At 38.2% G+C, this 23,086-nt stretch overlaps 1 protein-coding gene across 2 annotated transcripts in view; it reads left to right on the top strand.

Moving 5' to 3' along the window:
• The window catches only part of tbc1d22a (TBC1 domain family, member 22a), a 193,042-nt gene that overhangs the window by 28,698 nt on the left and 141,258 nt on the right, over positions 1-23,086 (top strand). For both annotated transcript variants that reach the window (XM_036577364.1, XM_036577363.1), the window contains exons 5-6: positions 8,036-8,106; positions 18,240-18,368. In XM_036577364.1, coding sequence (XP_036433257.1) covers positions 8,036-8,106; positions 18,240-18,368 — 200 coding nt within the window. The remainder of the gene's footprint in view (positions 1-8,035; positions 8,107-18,239; positions 18,369-23,086) is intronic.

The following is a 23,086-nucleotide window of genomic DNA, read 5'->3' on the forward strand; positions in this document are numbered from 1 at the left end:
GTGCATTAAATCTGTGCAAATCCACTTGATTTGAGCAACAATTTACCATTAAAGTACAGTTAAACCTGAAAATATTGTTTCTGATGGTGTTTTCTGTGTGTGCCACCACACCAGTCTGACACACTGCTGTTTGTGTAAATGTAAAATCCGGACTGGAATTTCGGATAACAGATTGGAGTGCAGAATGCTAATGCAGGCAAAATGGAAGCATGGACCCCCCCATTGCTTATCAATTTCATTGCCATTATTGATCGCATTATTACTAAATTGATAAGTGGTCGCAGCCCTGCCAATAACTTGATAGTGATTAAAAGATATTAAAATATGACTTTATAATTATGAAGTTTGTGCATATATGTTTATTTCTTGATTTCAAAGTTGACTCTGTCCTTAAGTCTAGCATACTAACAGATAGGGGCAGCCTGTTGGTTTATTGATGCGTTGTTTTTATTCATTTTTTGTTTGTTTGTTTTTTTTTCTCCTTTCTGAATAAGTTCCCTCCTGGCTAGTTGCCTCACTTCGCTGTGGCAGTTCAATAGTGTCTGAATACTGCACGGCTCTGGCCTGCCAACTGTTTCATTTCCAGTCGGATCGCTGCTGCACTACAGTGCCTTTGACTGACAGTTCTCCAGTCTCTTGACAAATGGGGTGTGTCTTCCTCCCCCACCTCTCTTTCTGTCCCTCACTCCGCCTCGTGGCTCAGCCCATGCATCCAGATGCTATTTTCAAGCAATATTTCTCATTCTGAATTTCTCTCCAACTGTTATTGGCATTGACATTGTCTTGGAAGTCATGTGGATGTGGCAAGATTTTGTAGTCTCTTTGTAGTTGTATTCGATTTCTCATAGTCTCTGTAAGTTGGAGACTGAAGCGTCACTTTCAACCTTATTCTGTGTAGATCCATTCACATCAGCATTTGTAGTTTGTTCACCCTGGAGAAGCATCCAGCAAATACAGAGGAACACTTTGCAGCTTTACAACTTACACTAAATGTGAAGACAAAGCCACAGAGGCGCATTATAATCTGGGTATTGCATGTTAACGGAAGGCAGTTTTTTCCCTCACAAGCTCCTTAAAAAAGAATAAATGAGACTGCACACTGAATTGTGAAGCTACATACTACAAGCATGCCATTCCCAATATGTAAGACAGCAAGAAACACCAGAAAGCTCTGCGACTGGTGAACATTTTATTATCGTCGCTCTAACTTTTATTTATTTTGCAGCATTCCCGTTTTCTTCTGGTGTTTCTGTTCTCTGCAGGTGTTCCATGTTATTTGATTCACATCATCTCGTATATTTTTAGTCTACAAGACAATTACTTCATGGAAATATCGTATATTCTTGGAAATGAGACAAGATGCATTAATGAAATGTGATTTGGTCAGGACCTTTGCAAAATGCACTTCATTTTTCCTACCTTTTACGTCGATCATAAAATTACGGTTTCTATTTTTTGCTAAAGAATTAAGTTTGTTAGAAATAGAAGCTCATTATCGACTTAGAAATTGGTATCTTTGCTTTTGGGACCAAGTATGTAATCTTAGTATTTTAAAGCCTTTTATCATTAGTTTAGTCAGAGTCTTAAATTTGTAATAAGCAAGCACAAATGTGAACTTGAATACTTCCCAGCAAAAAAATAAAAAATAAAAAACTCATGACACGATTTGGAGAAAAAGAAATGACACGAGGCATCTTAAAATGTTGGTGTCTGGCACGTAATTCTGCATACTCCTGTTTCCCAGTACTGTGCATGTGGTGTGCAGCTACCAGACAGATGTTCTTATTCCAGACCCAGATGCTTTTCAGCCATGTCCATCCGGCCAGGCGAGCAAGGCCGCTTTCGAGGTCGCCATCTCCCGGGGGAGAGACAGAGACGAAGAGAGAAAGAGAAGGAGCGTGCGCATCTCCGTCCAAGCCTACTGTGAGATTAATGCCACGTAGAGGAAATATAACAGATAGTTTAATTAAGCGCCAGGGCAGAAGATTCATTGGCTAATTTCTGTACCTGACAGCGCAAATGAGGGTTCAAAGGTGCGAGCCGAGGAGAGGCACCCTTGAGTGGCTTCGTGTTTAATGAATTGAGTGCTTTTCCTATAAAGTTCTGCCACGAAGCTGCTCATTAAAGCCGGCCTTCGCCGTGTCACTTCCCCACCACCATCGCTGCTCATGCGCTCGTTGCTTACCTGCCTGATGAGACCATGCTGCCGTCACCCTGGTCTCTCAGCACAAAGCAGGCCGCTCCCTGAGATCTCGCTAGTGTAACATTTAAGACTATCAGAGAGTTAAAGAGATGTATAAGTTAGACTGTGAATAGTGTTTTACAAAACTTGGTCAATTATTTTGCTGATAAAATCGGCTGATGTTTTTATTGATATTGGCAATTTTTTGCTTTTTAAGAAGCTTTGCATGTATTTTAATGACAAGCTGCCTGTAATGTGAACAGATTTGCTTCTTAGCATTTTATCATCTCGGTCTCATGGAAAAAAAACAGGTGATAAGTTATGGAATACTATTGAATCAGTAACTGTTCCTAAATCTAAAACCATGTAATCATAGCATTTTAAAAATGTTTGTCAGTATCCTAAATTTGTCCTTTCCAATACTGATACCTCAAGCGTCTGCTGATATAGAGTACCAATACTAAAGTACTGTTTAGACGGGATTAGTCTTGCGGTAGATGCAGTAGTGCAATTTTTACTGGTGTTTCTCAGTGATTTTAATCCTGTCTGAATGTGCCATGTCAGTCATGTTTACAGTCTTGGTACAGTGTTGGTAAAAGTGCTAACATTCTGTGGAAAAGATGTTTCTTAAGTATGAAGGCACTTGAAGTATTTACTTGATACGTACTGTACTTCCACAAATGTACAACGTGGAACATTAAAATGTGCAAATTACAGTAAAATTTGATTTTATGCAGTGATTTTAACTGTTAGCTGTGACTTGGCCAAGATTTCACATCTTATGCAATTCAAAAACATTACATACCCTGCGGTAAATTGGCATTACTCCTCCTCCTAATGGAAAACGAATCCTGACTGTATAGTACTTAACACTTCCAATAGTAGTTATCTTACCTAACAACTCAACAGGTTTCTGTAAGTCCAAATATTCATAAAATTCCACTTATATAATTATTTTATATTAGTAAAAACATAGTTTAAGGCTTTGTGAGATTCTGCAGTTTATTTGCATTTTATTATTTCTTTTTTAAAATTTTGAGTGACAGTTGAGACCTGACAAAACACATGGATTTTGTTTTTGTTCAGTTTTTTAAATAAACCCATGCTTTTAAAGGCTAGGACTCGTAGATGCCTTACAGGTTCCTCTCAGTGAGAGTGTACAGAGGTTCAGTGGAGAGATTAAGCCTGTAACTCAACAACACTTGTATAGCTGGTAATGAGAAAAATGGATTACACTTTCAGAACGTTTGACAGAACCATCATTCTCTGTCTTCAGTAAAGGTGTAATGGTTCACTAAACTTGGATCAGCGTGCAGTGCCATTCATGGTTCAGTGTGTTTTCAGTATCAGAACAGAGAAAACAAGTTCCTGTTTGAAAATCCTTTTTAAAGCCTTAGAAGTTGCAGCTGTAATGAATGACCAGTAGCTGCTTTTCTTTGTAGCAAAACTTTTTTCATGTGCTTCTCAACACATCTATTGTTGTAGATATATCAATTCATTAGGTGATTCCAGATAATCAGCATTTATTCAGGTTATGCTTAGGGATGTCCTGGTTGAGTCTCTTGCCTCTTAATCTGTTTGAAGTAGTTGCAGAGTCGACACCAGGCAGAGTTGTTGGCCAGGAGTCCTGCATGTTGTAGTTGATGAATCGACTGTTCTAGAGTCTACTCTCCATCACTAGGAAACACGTCTAACATGCATTCCCATTTAAAAATTAAGCAGCCTCTAGTCACATCACAGTTTGGTTCCCATGGCTGTATCATGCCTCTTATGTTTTTTTTACCATCTGATGTGCTGCCAAATCAGGACCATAAAAACTATTTTCTGTTATCTCATCATGTGTCATTTGAACATCACTTCGTTGGAACTGAGCCTGTACTGTAGTGTGTAGCACTTTTGCCATGTTAAATAAGCTGTTGTTTCAGCTTCCTGTCAGGCCCCCACCGGGCACTCAGCTTCGGTCTTGCAGACATGAGTTTTTATATTCTACACTTGTGTCAGTTAGTCAGAAACAAACCTGTACTGTGCTGTGTGGCCTGCGTTTTAAGCTAACCTTTAGGTTAACTAATAGGCTGTAGGCCTTTATAGCACCAATCGCTGGACTTCACTACTGCAAATTTGACTCATTATCAGAATTTGCATAAGTATAGCTTCAGTTAGCAACAGGGACATAGGAAGTGGGGGTGCTGAGGGTGCGGCAGTAATTTGAACATAGTAAAGACCTACTTTTTTAATGTTTTATTTATATACTTTACAAACCTGCAGTAGCCATGCGCTGTTTACTTTAATGAATTTTCATTATAGTTATTACAGTTACTTTAATATTGTGCATTGACAACACTTTATTTTCTATAAGTGCATAGTGGCATACTTGCTGAACGTTTGTTTATTTGTAGACCTCTGATGTGAAATAACCATTCTGAACAACATTTTGAATGTGCAGATACTGGTTTGAACCAGAAGCGGTTGGTGAGGCAGGTCATTAGTGTGAGGCTTTCATTTTTAAGTAGTTGTGACTCGAGTGAAAAACAAGTGTACATGCTTCTAGCTGAATGGCAGTCATGACAAACAGCAGAAAGACTCGAAGTGTAATAGAAGCACACTCACATTTTACAGGCTCATGTTTAGATATAAGTTTTTTTTATTCTACTGTGAAATAGTTTCACAGTGCAAACATCTAAACTTTAAATTTTTAAAACATGCCACACTACTGCAGGTTGTGGAAAACGTCTGTTTATGGGACCTCTATGACCATGGTGTAAATAGAGCACAAAAAGAAACAAGGGATGGGAATTGGATTAGGCTTAATGTGACTGATACCCATCAAATTTGCCAGGTTGTCTAGTTTTCCCAAGACTGAATGACTGTAATTAAATATGATCAGATCAAGAAGCAAGTAGACCTTGCTTATCAGCTTGGTTATCAGCAGTGTCTGAAATCTGTTTGCATAGCCAGGCTCATGTCATCTTTGGAATGTGGAATTGGTGAATGCTGTATTGATTCAGTTTAGAGTGGCCTGCACCAAATAGTTCAGTATGAATGCATATGCTCTTATAACCATAGCTTTCAGAAAATGCAGTTTGTAGCCTATTTTCAGTGTCTAGATATTTCTTGTTATTGACACAGAATCCCATCTTCTTTTGGCTCAGAGTGGCTGTATTGTGCAGCTAATCAAGGTGCTACGTTTATGTACCAGTTCTCAATGAGAGTGCTGAATAAGAAGCAGGAAAATGAAGTCAGAAATGCATAATATATTTTTTGTAAACAAAGAGCTGTTCGTCTCTGCTTCCTCATTTAAGCTCAAATGAGTTGCCCTGCTCTTGTAACACGTGTGAGACAATGCAATACACAAATACGAGTTTCAAGATTGAGGCTGGATTTGTTAGGAATTTTTTCATGGAGCAGGCTGACTGTTAATAGTTTCTACCTTCGAGTGGCTCTGCAAATAAATTGCCACTGGAAATAATGAATGAGGTATAAATGAAGTAGACCTTGCTTGCATTTCCTCAACTTGCTTTTACATTTTGGTCATAAAAAAATCAAGCAGGTCTCACACTTTGCCTTTTCAACATGGAACAAAGTTTTTATTTAAGGGACATCTTGTGTTTTCTTGTCCATGCTCTAAACTGTATGGCTTCTTGCACTTCTTGCGAAAATGTTTCATTCACAGTAATGGTAGTTTTTACCATAATAAAATTAGTTCGAGTGAGTACAAGTTTTGGTGATTGGCTAATTTTTGTTAATAATTCAACTAAAATATTCATTGATTATGTACTGTTTCATGCAGTTTCTCTGCCATTAGACGTCCCTCTGTAAGGGCTGTAATTAGGTCACGCTCGCTCTTGTGTTCAGAAATAGCTTTGATGTTCTCGCTACTAAGCAAAAGCATGGTCAGAATGCCATTAATGACAGACAAAAAAATTATTAAAGGGCTTGTGTGCTACATTTTTCTTGCTTTTTATATTTTCCCCGAGCTCCATTTATAACATTTGTGTGGTTTTATGAACCAAACACAGTTATAGTTATTTTTACATGACCCTTTTAATTCCACTATTTGTCTTCTAATATCAAAAAGGCTATTTTTGTTGCTGTGCCTTTAAGACTGATATGTCAATTGCCTCTCTTCTAAATGACTGCCTTGTGTTGAGCCTCATTCAAAAAGCAGTGCAGGCTGAAACAGTCCTTATAACTTTAGCATGAACAGGCAGGGCTAAACTGGTGTAGGCTGAATAGGAAAATATATGTGAATGTATTGATTAACTTAACAGTGAAATCAAAACAGGCTGTTTTTGTTTTTGTTTAGTATCCATGGTGTCATTGGGTTGGAGAGTGAATAGAATCTTTTGAAATTTTAGCAATGTTTACATACTTATTAAAAAAAAAAGCAAAGATAGGTCAGTTTTCCTTGATATGGACCCTTTAAATAATTTGAAGCTTCTGTTTAATTGAATTTTAAAATTAGTTCTAATTTTAACGTGTTAATGTTGAAAAAAACAGCTGCACAAATGCACTACCAACAGATCTTGTCATAAGAGAAGACTTTTAATGTTGTTCTTGAAATGTAATGACAAGTATATCACAAATAAATATAACACATTCTTAGAAATTTGTACAGCACAATTTAGTGCTTTTTAGAGCTCTTGTCCATGGGTTTATAATGTCTATGAATGAAATATGTTGGGTTAGACTGAAAACCTTGTGTAACTTGAGTATTGATATGATACATATCTAGTGCTGTGAAAAACTTTCTTCATTTTTTTGTATATTTGTTACACTTAATGTTTTGGATCATCAAACTACTTTTAATATTAGACATAGATAACCCAAGTTAACACAAAAGGCTGTTTTTAAATGAAGATTTCATTAATTGAAGTAAAAATGCTGTTCAGCCCTGCCTGGCCCTGTGTGAAAAAAGTGATTGTGCCGTTAGCGACTAAATCAACCAGTTAACCAAATTTGGTCGACTGTTGTGTTTAATTTCACTAACTGCACCCAGGCATGATCACTGCCAGATCTGTTGAACCTAAATATCCCTTAAATAGAACCTGTCTGGCAATGTGAAGCAGGCTAGAAGGTCTCAAACCGCAGCATGTGATGCCACGTTCTAAAGAGATTCAAATACAGATGCGAAACAAGGAAAGGGTTACAAAGGCTCTGGCACTTCAGCGAACCACGGTGAGAGCCATTATCCATAAGTGGAGAAAACTTGGAACAGTGGTGGACTACCAAAATTTCAGCAGGAGCGCATCGACGACTCAGCCAGAAGGTCACAAAAGAACCCAGACAAAGATATGTAGAACTACAGGCCTCACTTGCCTCAGTTAAGGTCAATGTACACAATTCCACAGTAAGAAGGACACTGGGCAAAAATGGCATCTATGGGAGAGTTGCAAGACACAAACCACTGCTGACCAAAAAGAACACAGGCTTATGTTTGCCAAAAAACATTTAGATGACCCTCAAGACTTTTGGGACGATATTCTGTGGACTGATGAGTCAAAGGTAGAACTTTGGAAGACATGGGTCCTGAGCTAAAGCTCAAGCACAGTTGGGTTATGCAACAATACAATGATCTGCAGCACACAAGCAAGTCCACCTCAAAAGAAACAAAATTAGGGTTTGGAGTGGCCAAGTTATTTGGTTTAGAAGGAAATTAATGTTTTACATTTAATCTTGAGTAAATGGAATGATCATGTAAATCTGCGTTTTGTGTTTACTCGTGTAGTCTTCATCTTATATTAAAATTAGTTGGATGATCTTAAACATTTAAATGTGACAAATTAGTGAGAAGAAATCGGGTGAGGAGCAAATATTTATTTACAGCTCTGTATATATTTTTTGTCTCCCCTGTAGAGGAGCTGCGGAAGTTGAGCTGGTCTGGAATTCCACGGCAAGTTCGTCCCATCACATGGAAGCTTCTCTCGGTGAGTAGACCAGTTCAGTCATTACAACTCAAACAATCTAGCTGTGAGTTTTATCTCACCCACACTATACACGTTCTTGCCACATGCTGATCAGTCTACACTGAAATGTTTTCTTGCGATGTGGCTCTGCAGGTGGCTTGCTCATGTGCTTAAATGCAAAGCAGGCTTTGATGCTTTCATTTGTGAATATCTTTATGCAGTTTAATAGCTATTGATGATTTTCATTTGATGTCTTATTACTTGAACTTACTTGTGTATCAAGAGGAGGATATTTACTTTTATTGCTGTACTGGCTTAACTGCATAGAACACCACCATGATCAAAATAACAAAACACACATTTTACATAATTGCATCCAAATCCAAACCTAATCATTAGCTTGAAGATACCTTATTAAAACACAGAAAGCCTTTATGTGAAGAGAAATGATAAAACAATAAGAAATCTGAGAAAACATACAGGCTTGCAATTCAGAGAAACCCTGATTTTAACAGTACTGTAACTGTCTGTTTTGCTTGTGTTTGTGGCTGAGTGTATTATATAACACTTTGCTACTTTAAAACGCAAGTGTCTTAATGTGAGTGTATTGCCAGGGATGCATTCTTAAGGACACAGTTGAGAAGGCAGAGATGAGCTATAGTGCTGTTTTTGTGCTAACTGGTTAACAACTCTAGTTCAGTGCTTTTCAAATCTGTCCTCAGGGACCCTCCCGATTTTAGATTTTTGATGATTTTTGCTCCAACCCACCTAGCAACACACAGGTTGAGAGGAAACATGTGGACTGTCTGGGGGCTCCTAGAAACAGTGAAAACACATCTCTGACAAAGAGAAAAAGACTTTGTCTAGAAGACAAGTCCTCATCAACATCTAGCATTGTCCGTTGCTTCTAACAGCTCAGTAGTTCATCTGAAGGGGCAGTCTCAGTTACTTATCCAACACAAAAACCTACTAAATTTTTTCACATTTTTCCTCAGTCTCTGCCTGCTGCTAAACTTTACTGCCTTCTAGCCTCCTAGAAGAGTAAGCCAACAGCCATATGTTAATTTTGACTGAAGTCTGTATTTGTATTTAGTTTGTTTGTTTAGTTTTGTGTTGGTTTATTTCTTTTTCCCCCGGCATTAACCAAATGACCATTCATTAGCTCTTATGGATATGTGAACATCAAAATTGGTCTGAATGCACATATCTGCATTTTTAGCTCCTTAAAATGAGTATCGGAGACGGTTTTCATATTGGCTAGGCCCTAATCCTCGCACACATCCTCTCAGGAAGCAGACTGACCTTCTCTTGGACTGACCTGCTCTCACTAAGTCACTGTGTCTTATTTATGTGCTCTTGTAGCACAGTTGGATTTCTACCTAGATGTCAGTGTTTGTGAAATTTTAATCTGTGGAACATGGGGAGATGAGCAGTTTATTCTCTCTCCGCTGTTGAAGAACTTCGGCTGTCTTGGAGCCTGCCTGACCTTTAAATCCTCTCTGTGCCAGCGGCTGCTCTCGTAGCTGCCTCGAAAAAGTCAGTGTCTCCTCTCTCCGACTCCATAAACCAGGTGCTGCATAATGAAACTCGGCTGCACTCCACCGTGACCAAAAATCATTCAGCACGTGTTCGGTTTCTCCTGTTCTGTGGCTGTTTAGCCTTGTTTTGTGTGGCTGGTTTTGTTGTGCAGTTTACCAGAGAGTGTTTGAAAAATCTCATTTACCCAAAAGCAGCTGATAAACAGAGGCGTATTTGATGTCTGAAATTTGCTTCTTTAGTTTTATACTAGAGCTACGAGACTAATGAAGCTACCATGTAACAGAAGCATTACATAAACCTTAAATCATCACACACTTGCCTCAAACAGCATCAAGCTGTTAAATAATCTCAAATAGTTTTTCCTTTGTGGTTTCTGATACTGTATAACAATTGTAATAAAAAATAGACACATACAAACAAAATTCTGCCTTCAGAGTGGCTACTACTGCTGTTTTTAAGCTATATAACATTAAGGCAAGAGTGGGAATATTTAGATGTATAGTTTGCATAATGTAATGTTTTCGTATATAAGCTTTCATTCATTTTTAGCTGCAGTAGCCTTGTAGCTCCACTGCAAATCTAAAGAACACCAAACATGTCTTGGATGATCTCCTTTTCTCTTTTGCATGTATGGCTAAATCAGAGCTGAAACAGAGAAGCAGCAAATCGTACATCACTGTCTGAGCCCTTATTTGGGGATCTTGAAATTAAAATGGGAAAACGAGAAAGACGTGAATGAGTTATTTTATTGATTGACCTCAGCGTCCCCTCTCATACATGCAGTCTTCAATGGTTTGGCCACCTGTTACATCTGTGCTCTGGCATGAAGGCTAGTAGAAAGGGGCGGAATGAGAATTAAGTAGTCTCTTTGATGAGTGCTTTTCAAGGAAATGTAATAAAGAAGCAATTATTTTGTTCAAGGGTTGCAAGGAGAAGAGTTAGCACCTTGATGGATATTGACTACGAGAGCTTAGAAACAAATGTAAATCCATCATGAAAAATCTACTCAGTAGGGCCCGAGCGTTTGGTTGGTAGACAGCATTGGCCCAGACTTATGACCTTCACTACTACTACTACTACTACTACTATTACTACTACTACCACCACTACTACTACCACTACTACTAATAATAATATTAATTGATTGCACACTTGGTGTGTGTACATTAGGGCTACATGATAAATCATATTTTCATCATTATTGTGATATAAGTTTCCATTTTAAACACATTGTTCAAAGCTCCAATGACAGAACAGATCAAATTACCTCATACATGCAGCATCAGAGAGACGTCACATTGTTGCCGGCACACACCATTAAGAGTCCTAATGAGTGCTTATTTGCACTGGGATTGAACGCTGGTGTGTGTGTGTGTGTGTGTGTGTGTGTTTAAGCTGTTTAGGCAAAGCTGACAGGTTTTTCTGCCTTTCGGTGCACAAACATTCACCATATAGGTGCACTGTGTAGTTATACAATTACAGATTGTAGTCCATCTGTTGCTCTGGACACTCTGTTTCACAGAGCTGCTGTGTCTGATCCATGCGTACTAGTGTAACGCACATGGTAACACACGACCACCGCATCAGTGTCTCTGCAATGCTGAAAATCATCCACCACCCAATAATGCCTGCTCTGTGGTGGTCCTGTGGGGGTCCTGACCATTGAAGAACAAGAATAAAAGGGTGCTAACAAAATACGCAAAGCAACAGATGGACTACAGTCTATAATTATAGAACTACTAAGTGTACCTGTATGGTACACTATTAAAAAATATGGATCTTCAAGGATTCTTTACTAAAGAAAATTGTTCTATGTAGAACCATGAACACTCACAGAACCCTTTGCATGGGGTTCTTTGCATCATGATATGGTTCCTCAGATTGATGGAGAATGTGCTGTATATGGTTCTGTATGGAACTGTTTTAAAAAGGGTTCTATATAGCACTGAAAATGGTTTTGCTATTGTTACAATCTCAAGCTTGTCGTCATAGCAGAACCCTTTTTGGTGTCATATAGAGCCCTTTTCAAAATGGTGCTACATAGAACCATTCACAGAACCATTTCATGACGCAAAGAACCCATTAATCATGCAAAGGGTTCTTTGAGTGTTCAGCTCGGACCACTGATCTATACTTTACCTCGTTACTGTTTACTTTCTTGATACATTATGTTTTAACGCACATGAATCATGACCAATACAGAAGGCTAATTAATCTAAACAGCCGTCTTCTTGTAAACATCAGCGTAAAGCTGATGTATAGATGTATGAAATGGTGTGTGTGTGTGTGTGTGTGTGTGTGTGTGTGTGTGTGTGTGTGTGTGTATACATGTGTCTATATATATAGATAGATAGGTAGAGATGTATATGTGTGTGCGTATGTGTATGTATGTATATGTATGTATGTTTTGGATACTTTATTTACTATATAAAATTAGAACCTTAACATTTACTACTGTACAATTACTCATAAGAACCATATTTAACAACTGAAATAAATGTGAAATATTTTTATTGTGCAAAATAGTTAAAAATAAAACTGAACAATATATTGATAACATCTCAGAGCTTCCAACTCTGCAGGAGTTTAGTGAATATTACTAGTCATTCACACTGTCAGCAGTTGTGGTTAAGCAGATTTTTCGGCTCAAATGAAGGAACTGGCTGCTAGACCAAGTTATGCAACCATTATTTGTATCATTATTGATGCAGCCCTAACCTTTGCTAAGGAATCTTTGAAGAACCACTTTTTTGGGCTGCTTTTTCTGTACGGTACACTGCGCATTAAGTAACTGATATAAAGGCTCCCACAGGACTGCGCTAACATGAGGACGGTGTGTAGATTCAGACTGATGCCGGGGGGCTTCTCCCATGGCAGTCAGTCAGACAGTGCTGTGCCCTGTGCCATGCTGCGATGGGCACACTGATGGATGGAGTGCCAAGCCTGCAACTACAATGAAGCTGAGATTTGATATTCTGGCCCTCCCTTGGTGTCAGTGTGTGCTCTCTGGACACACACACCCACCCCTGCCTACCCACACAGACATCCAATTCACCTGTCTGACCTTCATTTGCCTATGGCTAGCTCATCTGTCATTTTGACTCCAACCCAAGGCAGCCCCACTCAATCAAATCACATTGATCCATGCTATTGAACCCACAGTGAAGGTGTGCAGGTTGTGATGTGACTTCATTTGTACGAGCCTGAAGGGTAGTGTGTGTGCGTGTGTGTGTGCGCGTGTGTGTGTGCGCGCATGCGTGTGTGTGTGTGTGCGCATGTGTGTGTGCGCGTGTGTGTGTGAGAGAGAGAGAAGCGAATTCAAACAGCTGGAAATCATCCTTTAACAAGAGCGATGGTTGGCACAGGGGGCTCTGTGAAGACAGCAGAGGGTGTGCATGTGTGGCATCACCATTTGAACAGTTCTTTTAATGCACAATCAATTCTCTCCATCCTGCTGACTGCACACAAACCACACATCCCCCCTTCTCCCATAGGAATCTTCTCAAATGCTCCCCTAAGTAGAAATCATTTTTGTTTTGTCAGTTCCTTGCTCGAAAATAAAGATTTCATTTACTCCCGAAATTGATTCCTTAAGCCTATTTTCAGAAGGGGGCAAAGAACAGAGAGAAGAAAAAAAAGAATTGGCTGTTTACTGTAGTTCAGCATTTAGTATTTGGCAGAACAGAGTTTCTCTGAGAGATTGGCAATGGCAAGGGAAATCACTGATGGTTCTGCAGCCTGTTACAAAAGCCCTAAGCTGGATCCGAACCTCTTTTTCTTTCTTTTTTCCCCCCTTTTCAAAGAGCAGTTGTTGGCTTGCTTGTTTAGTAGGAGACAGTTGGAACCCAATAAAAAAACTTTGATGAAGTTTTTGCTGCCCGCCGCGGCTGACCTGCCATAAACATTCCATTAACCTTGAATGGGGAGAGTATCTATCTCCTCCATTATGCAAAACAGTGCTGCTATGGCCAGAACAGAGCAGAAAGGAGACCTCTAGTCTAGTAGTTCTTCCTCAGTGTGAAAATCAAAATGTCCTAGACATCCTCAGATTATACCATAAAGCTTTTGTTAACTCATCCGCTGAAGGGCAGGGCCATAACTGCTAAGTGTAGTTATTATAGCCATTTATTATTGTGACCAGCTTTTATGATGTTTTATTATGTTTTATTATATTGTAACCAAGTTTTAAGAACTTAAATTCAAAAACACAGCTAAAAAAATCCAAGAGAAACAGCAACTAGAGCTGGCAAATTCTGTAGTATCACGCTCTCTTGGCTAAAAAACTAATTCTGCGTGTGTGTGTGTGTGTGTGTGTGTGTGTGTGTATATATATATATATATATATAAAAGAATAAATTTTATTGAGGAGGTACATGCATTGTAGGCAAAATAGTACCCAAAGAAAACTTTTTTTTAAATGAATAAATTAGTTCATTTTTAAAATGTTTTTTAACCTTACTTATACAAACTCAGAAGTATAGTACACGTGTAATTTCAGTGGTTGATTAGGATACTATATAAATAAAATGGCTCTATTAGAAATGAGGACATCACAACCCATGGTTCTTGCCACCACCACTGTAAAGAAATTTGACTTTATAAGTGTTTCTCAAATGCACCATGTTACATCAAACTCTGAATGACTTTGTTTATCTCACAACCATTGAGTTATGCAGTAATTTTGAAAAATATGTGGAATGGAATTCCACTGTAAAGAGCTTTCCAAATTTACAAATTTGTAAGTTGTAATTTTCAGACTAATTCTTCAAAACATGACCATCTGTAATTTAGCATAATCTCATCTCCCTCTTGGTGTATATTTCACAAATGAATTACACAGTTAATTTATGTACTGTAGGCTTTTCCTCAGCCAGTTGTCTCTCCTCTCCCACCCAGACTTGGAGCACAGTGCCTGCTGCGCTTTAATAAATAAAGGGACAAACCTGCGCAGGTGATTAAATAGTGTTTTCCATTTCGCTAATATGGCGCTGACGCCTTTGACTAATAGCCTGTGGTGTGTGAGCAGCTGGGAGAGGAGCTTGATGCAGAGCCACAGTGCGGGCAGGGACTTTCCGCATCAGACCAAGCAGGGCTGCTGCCTGGGCCTCCTGCTGCTGCCGGGCCTGCTGGGAAACGTGTACCATGTCCCCTCTCTGTCTCGCCACTGACACACTGCATTTATTACCTGCCTGTTGTTGCTGCTTCTCTGCACCTGGCCTGAACAATGCCAGCTACTTCTACCGCAACTGAACTGTTTAGCTGTGGCCTGGCTTTACTTTACCTCACATTGTGTGTGTGTTAGTGCCAGCAAGGTGCTGTTATTGTTGTCTATTGATTTTGCTCCCATGCAAAAGAATTTAAAGCTGTTAATGGGAAGCGGTTTCTTTGTAAGGCTTCATCTGGAGGTCACTGTGCATTGAATTGAATGGGATGTTTGTTGTTGTTGAGTACAGATAGATGCTTAAACCTGTGTGTGTGTGTGTGTGTGTGTGTGTGTGTGTGTGTGTGTGTGTGTGTGTGTGCGTGTGTGTGTGTGTTGTAAATTTTCAGAATAAAAATGTCCTGGTTTTGTAAAGCTCCATATTTCATGGGCAGAATCAGTTGTTTTTGTAGTTAGGATCAGGATTTAAGTTTAGGCCTAGAGTAAAAAAATATGAAATAATGAAATAATAAAAAATGTATGGGACATATTAGTGTAATATAGATACTTCGATGAATAAAATACATATGCAATATATTGCATATACTGTAGTTACTTAAATATGTAATACATATGGGACAGATTACATAAAGATACATGTTTCTTTCTGGATGGTAATGATATGGGCATATTATTACATGTAGGTACTATGATAATATTTATTATTGTGAAAAATTCATCACAATAGATCACACTATGCTTTTCTGAGCATATTGTGGTATCATCTGTACTGAAACGATTCCAACCGCAAAGTCCTATTTAATGGGTTTGGAGCTACATAGTGCACCCGTATTTGTATCTTGTGGTATGGCCAAAATATTTCTGCTTTCAAAGTCCTCTTCAATAGATGGGTTGAGATACCTTCACCCCTGTCCTGTGGAGGTTTGTCTCTGATGTCACTGACTCTTGTTTTTGGGTATTTCTTCACAACGCTTACAATGTTTCTGTCATCAACTGCTGCTGTTGTCTGGTTGTTGGTACACCAATGGTTTCTTTCTTTCTTATTCATGACGTTCCAGATTCTTGTGTTGGCTTTGCCCAATGGTTGTGCAATGGCTCTGATTGATTTTCCCTCTTTATCAGCTTCAAAATAACTTGCTTTTCCTCCATTAATAGCCCTCTAGTATTGATGTTGATTTATCTTTTTTTAAACAACAAATGTACTCTTCACAAGAGAAAATCAGGGCTTAAACCATGAGAAGACATTCGTAGCTATTAATCATTTAAACAACTAATCTAACAGGGCACACGTAGGCAACAAGAAACACCTGTCAGTCACACGTTCCAGTATTTTTGTTCACTTAAAGAATGAGTGGGTTCAAAGCATGTGTAACAGTAGCCAGGTGCCTAGTAGCCTAAATGTATAGATCTCTGTGAAACCTTTCATCTTAGTCCCACTTATCTTACATTTTGGACTTCAGTGGTCTCAAGGTGTCTCCAGGTTTTCTTTCCACACGACAGACCATCTTCCATTAAATCCATTAAAAGAATGCCTTTACATTTAGACCCTATATCCCGTTACACTTAGACTCTGTATATGCCAGGCTCTGCTCTTAGATTGCTGTGCTTCTGCACTTTGGATCCAGTGCAGGTGTAACATGCCTGAACCTATCAATGTCTTCTGGTGTATGTATGTCTAAAATAAGACCCAACAGATATTAAAATTGATACCAATACCGATTGTAAGAGCCGAAAATTTAGATATATGATTAACTGAAATCACTGTGGTCAAAAATCAGTTCATCATAAAGGTTTTTGTTACAACTAAATCCGTGTAACTATCACCTGATTTTATTGACCAAACAATATATCAGTCAGGCCCTAATCTGAATGATAGAGGAAAGTGTGATAGATGAAGGTCTCTGCAGGAGAGTTGATCTCCATTAGCAGGTTTAGAGGTGCACTTTGCTCTTGGACTTATATTTTAGCCCTGTCCATTCTCTTTCTTTTTGAGTGATGACAATTAAATCTCTTGTCTGTGTTTTGCATTCACCTTAAATTCCTCCTCAGGCCTGAGAGTCCTTGCGCCAATGTTAATCAGCAGCTCATTCTTCCTTAGAGTGTGAATGCTTTGAACGATCTGAAACCTCGACATAATACATTATCAGTTAGACTTAATTACATGTACATATGCTAATGACCCATACCCCTGCCATGAATGGCGCTGCTTGGCACACATACATCTTGTTGTAGAACTTGTCTGAGTGTAGGGAGTAAAAAATGGGTGTGCAGGATAGCGTCTCCTGTGATAAATGGATTTTCACGCCTCTAGATTTCCATGCAATCAATTACTTTATCATGAGACTTTCTTTTTCGGGCGCAGACATCTGCTGTGCTCTCTCTTGCTGTGGAATTAGGAACGGGGGTGGGGGGTTTGCCTCTTTTCTGGTGACTGATATTGACTGGCTGACCAGAGCAGTGGATGGAAAAAGGCTAACTAATATCCATATAACTGCCTTTTAATTCTGCAAATTTTGCTGCTACTCTACAAACTGGATCCGGATTAAGCCTAGCTCTGGGATAAATTACAGACATTCTGTTTATATCTATCTATCTATCTATCTATATATATATATATCTATATATATATCTATATATATATATATATATATATATATATATATATATATATATATATATATAAAGATGACTCTTAAATGACTGAGAAAATCAAGAATGATGATATAAGAGATTTCAGAGATGATGAGGTCTATTATACTGTTTTTTCGCTTATTTTCTTTTGACTTTTCCCTTCCTTTTACAAGCAAAATGTCTAATTTCTTCAGAATTGTCCCTCTATATAACTTGTATTAAATGGCTGTTTAGATGAGAAATTCAATAAACAAAATGAAATACATAAAAGTTTTGCTTTTTTAAGGGCCACATTTGAATTTAAAGTCTATTTGAAAGAACACACTTTCATGTGGCGTCATGTCTTCTTGCTCTCATTCACTTTCTTTATAACTTCTGTCATTCAAAAACGGCCTTGCCGGACTTTATTTCCAAAATTTTTGAAACTCAAGTGCTGTTTTTTATTATTGCAGATATTTTTGTTTGTGTATATCAAATGTTGAGTCCACTGATGTTGTAAAACCTCGAGGACGCAGCAGTAGTCGGCCATTGTAGCTCACTAGCGCTTCACTGTGACTATAAAAGCCCAGCTGACCCAGCTCTGAATCCAGCACTGAGACACTGTGTATTACTGGCCGTTGTGCTCGAGCAAAATGTGCTTTAGTGTGTTGGGACTGGGGGAGTTGGGCTAGTCGGAGGGGTGTAACCTTACTGGAATATGGGTGCAGTGCACAGGCAGCAGAAATTTCAGAGGCTAATGTGGTTCGATAGTGGATTGATTAGGAAAGGCGTTTCTGCTGCCCTTCTGTAACTGTGTGTGTGTGTGTGTTGTGGTGGTTTTCAGGGCTACCTGCCTGCCAACGCAGAGCGCAGAGCCAGCACGTTGCAGAGGAAGAGGCAGGAGTACTTTGGCTTCATTGAGCAGTACTATGACTCCCGCAATGACGAGCATCACCAGGACACCTACAGACAGGTAATACAATACCTGCACTCCAACTTTCACTTCTGATTTTCAGTGCAGGAGGTGACCTGCAACCAAAAGCAAAACAAACTCCCTGTATGAGGAGTAACCATATTTTAGAGAATTTACAACTACAAAGTCTCTTCAGTGTCAAATAAGGACATATGTTGCCATCCAAAAGTTTGGAATCACTTAGCATGTTAATAATGTTTTTACCATGTGCAGTAACAGATTTTACACTTTAGATTTACATGTACAGCACATTTACAGGCAGCAAAAGGTACTTTTTAGATTTTTTTTATTAAAATACCTTTCTGTGCCCTGTTACGTGCCTTACTTTTTAAATATGAGACATTTTGGATATACATTTTATTTTAACTTAATTATCTGTGCTATACAGTTTTCACAATCATTTTAGTATCGTCTACTGCTCTAAGCTTCATTCTGGATACAGGCAAAATTTATTTCCATCTTGCTTTCTTCTTTCTTGCTTTCCATCTTGCTTTCTTGATTTCTTTCCTGTTCTCTTTCATTCTTTCTTTCTTGATTCTTTGTTGCCTTCTGACTTTCTTTCTTACTTGCTTTCTTGCTTTCCTTCTTGCTTTGTTTCTTTTTTGCTTTCTTTCTTGCTTTTTTCTTGATTTCTTTCCTTCTTGCTTGAATAAATTTTCTTTCTTTCTTTCTCTTTCTTTCTTTCTTGTTTCATTTTTGCCTTTTTCTTGTTTTCTTCCTTTTTTTAAACAGCTGCCTAGCTTCCTAGTAAAAATGCTGGCATATTTGGAATCATTTTATATATCTCTGCGTCCAAACTGGCTTAATATTATTAAAAAACATTGCTTCCAGACTTTTCAGTGGTAGTGTACAGCCCTCTGCAATTAGGATTTTATGCATGTAGCAAGAATCCTACATTGTATTATCAAAATAAGCGTCATTTCTACCTAATATATGTGTGCAATCCCATTTGATTGATGCCCCCTTTCTTTGCCTGAGAATTCATTCACTGTGTGTGTGAATTATGTAATGCTTTTGTCGCTCCTTCTCGCACACAGACTCTTACTCACTAGAAAGATTTGAGTTGCTCCCCACCTTCTCTTTCCCCCAGAAAATCATGGCCTTTCACAGTGAACAGAAAATCACCCTTTTGCTGACAGTAGGACAACACAGTGGATCCATACCAGCACTTCAGTCTTGCGGGGGAGTCTCGTTCCCCTGCACTTTCTCATACACATTGGGATAAAGCCCACTTCTTCTCATTGCAGGAAGAAAAACATACCTCCACACACTGCAGGCATGCTGTCCCACACTCTGAAGGGGCCAGAGAACTGCCAGTATATTGTAGCACAGTGCTATGCACTACAAGTGCTGTTCGGGCTTCTGTCAGGGCTGCACAGTTCCTCATTTGTTGCAATACTGATGTTGCAGAAGGCAAATGAGCAAAATTACAAAATTGCTATATGCATCTTGACCAGTCTCAGATTCTTCGTGATGAGACTGTTTTGACATATCAAGGCATTTGCCTGATCAGACCAATGTAAATAATTTTGGCCAGAATAATGGGTCAGTCTTTCTTTTCACATCAATTCTTCACAGTTGTGTTTTTAGTATTTCGTACAGTAGCATGCAAAAGTTTGGGCACCCTTTGTCAAATTATGTTTTGTTGTTTTTCTGAGTGAAAACAAGTTAGCACATCCTCTACAGGGAACACACTTTGGAACATTTTAATGCACAGTTACTGTTTATTTGCAGAATTGAAAAAAAAAACTAAAGCACAAAAAAGTTATGGCCCATTTTATGTTTTAAATAAATAGAAATTGTTCACTGAAATTTGTAGGAAAATGCCTTTTTTTGCCAAGTCTTTTTTCCCCCACTTAGAAATCAGCAAATTGGGGTTGTAACTTTTACATGTAACTGTAAGGCATATTGCAATCACAATACCAATCGGGGAGATTATTTATTTTACCAAATTGCAATTTTAAATTCTTAAATTCAAAAATCAGTTGCCTATCAGCATTCAATTACAAGTACAACACAAGTTTGCTTACCAGACTCACATTATTAACTTCATATAATTGCAGCCCAGATTGTCCAGTATCAAATAATAAGCTGGCTGTTTACTGAGCACGTATATGCAGCAGTAATATTCCTATTGTGTTATTGACCGATTCCGATTGTGCAGCCCTTATTATTATTATGGAGTAGAATTGTGGGGAGATACAGATATTCAATATTTTTCATGTGCATATCTGGCAGTACTGATGCCAAAACGTTAACATTTATAAAATATAAGATTAGTACTACATCTACCTGGATTTGCATTACAAAGAAATACAACATTTGTTTGTCGACAGTTACAAATGCAGTAAAATGAATAAAATCCAGATATTTTAGCACACTAGCCTAGCATTACCTAAACGTTCTGATGTTCCAGAGTACAATAAATACATCTTTACTGTTAACATTGCTCAAATCTCTATGGATCTCTAATTATCAATGATAACTGCAGTATGCGGCAACAGAATTGCAACATGATTTTGTCTGTATTGTGGAGCCCTGCGGTCCAGCCGCTGAGAGAATGGCAGTAAACTCTGTGCTCTGCAGAGGAGTTTGGAATTGGTACGGCGTGATGGCCACCTCCCCTCTGCCCTGAAATAAAAAGAAAAAGTTGTTTCATTTTAGGGGAAACTTTGTAGGCGCAGTGAACTTGGAAGTAGGTGAACAGAGTTTTCGTGAACATTCCTTTTTATTAAACTAGTTGTCAGAGGCAGCAGAACAGAAAAGCCTGCAGGAATACAGCCCCTGACTGGCTTTTCTCAGCGAAGGCGCTGCTCCTGCATTGCAGGGGTGAGGCCTACCGCTGGGAGAGGGCAATTAGCTGCACTCTTGCTGAGTGGGAGTGATGGCAGGCGCCCTCGCCATGTTCACGCAGGTGTCGGCCGACACTGCACAATGAAAGACACTTATGATGAAAGTTCAGAAAAGCTATTAAAAATTTGTGTGAAATTCAGAGAAAACACAAATAATACTTAAGAACAGCTGCTTGGTTGTTCAGGAGCAGCTGTGTGCTGGTAGAAATCCAAGTGCTTGTTAATGATGTTTGTACAATGAACCTTCCATTTCTGCAGGTGCCAAACTTTGTCTGATCAGTCAATGTAGTAGATTCCAAGTCTTGTTTAAGGTAGAAAAGGACACCTTCGATAGTTTTTATGCTCAAACTTAAAATATTAGGGATATTATTATTTTTCAGTAATTAAGTAGTTTCATTCTAGTTTTAACTACTGTTCAGAAGTTTGAAATCACCATTCAAAGTTTGCTGTCACTGTTTTTAATGATGTAAAACCAGTTTTGTTGCAGGTTGATGATGAACAGATCTGTAGATTATTCAATAACTGAAAAAAACTGTTAAGAGGATGAACTTATTTGAAACTTAAGCTGAACTAACATTAAATAAAATTAATATCCAGAATGTCTCATATTTGGTGACCAGTTCTTCCTGATCAGATAACTATTCCTAGTCATTTAATTACAAGAAATTACTAAAAATTGACAGTTGGCTGTTGTTTAATAGCATTTACATTTTTTGGTCATAACTTCTTGTTGTTCCCAAAATTCTTTGTATTTTTTTTTCCAGTTATTATTAAATACTTTTTGATGAACCGTGAATAAACAAGTGATTCCAAGCCTTTGAAGAGTGGTGGAATTTGATTAGTAATTTAGATAGTTGAAAGGCATTTTAAAGCACTCAACAAAGACCACTAACAGCATATGAATAAAATAAAAATAGAAATGACTTTAAGCTGGCATGTAATAAAGAGCAGCCAGGTACTATTTGCGAATGAATCTTTCCACATTCTCTTTCACACCAAGTCTGAACTGCACTGGACATCAGTTGACGATTTGGTTCAGTCTATTTGAAACTCACTGCAACTGAACCAAACCAACACCAGACAATGATTTTTCTTTTTGTACAGAACTGTGCAAAAGTCTCAGATGGTCAGTATAAGTTTTTAAAACGATTTGTCTGGGTGTGTTTTGCCAGTATGAACACTATACAGCATCAGAATAAACCAGACTGTTTTTTTTGTTTTTTTGTTTTTTTAAGTTATTAATAGAAGAACACAGGTTTGGCTCCTTGTTCATGACTACACTCCAGTCATCGCATAGATCTGTTAAATTCCATCAGCAGCACGTCTGATTTTATTTAATGAAGGTTTGATGAGATTATCTGCCTACGTCCTATCACACGGAGAGCTTTGGGATGGTTAGGGAAACATATGCACACACATCATACAATCTAATGTTTATTTTTTATTTTATTTATTCTAATTATGTGTTTTTTTTTCAAATACATGCTTTATACCAAGTTAAGTAGCTTTACAAATAATGTTTTCAGACATTTGCACATGAAAGTCAACATTAGCTCCTCAATACTTGACTTCTTTGTTCTTTTCAGCTAATTTTTTAGACATTTTTAAATATCTGTCTCTAGCAAATATGTGTATGAATGTATGTTTTTACAAAATGTCTTGACCTTTTGACCAAGTGACCAGCTTTCTACCAGCTGCAGTGACGTTGAAGAGTGGTTAATTGCCTTTCTGAGTGTTTGTGTGTCTATGTGTTTGAATGTCCACTCACATCATCCTTCTCTCTTTTTCACACAAGAGAATAGAGTCCATATTTCAGTGTGTGTGTGTATATATATGTGGTGTGTGTCTCTCTCTCTGCACCATCAG

The sequence above is a fragment of the Colossoma macropomum genome, unplaced genomic scaffold (genome assembly GCF_904425465.1).
Source record: "Colossoma macropomum unplaced genomic scaffold, Colossoma_macropomum, whole genome shotgun sequence".
Lineage (NCBI taxonomy): Eukaryota > Metazoa > Chordata > Actinopteri > Characiformes > Serrasalmidae > Colossoma > Colossoma macropomum.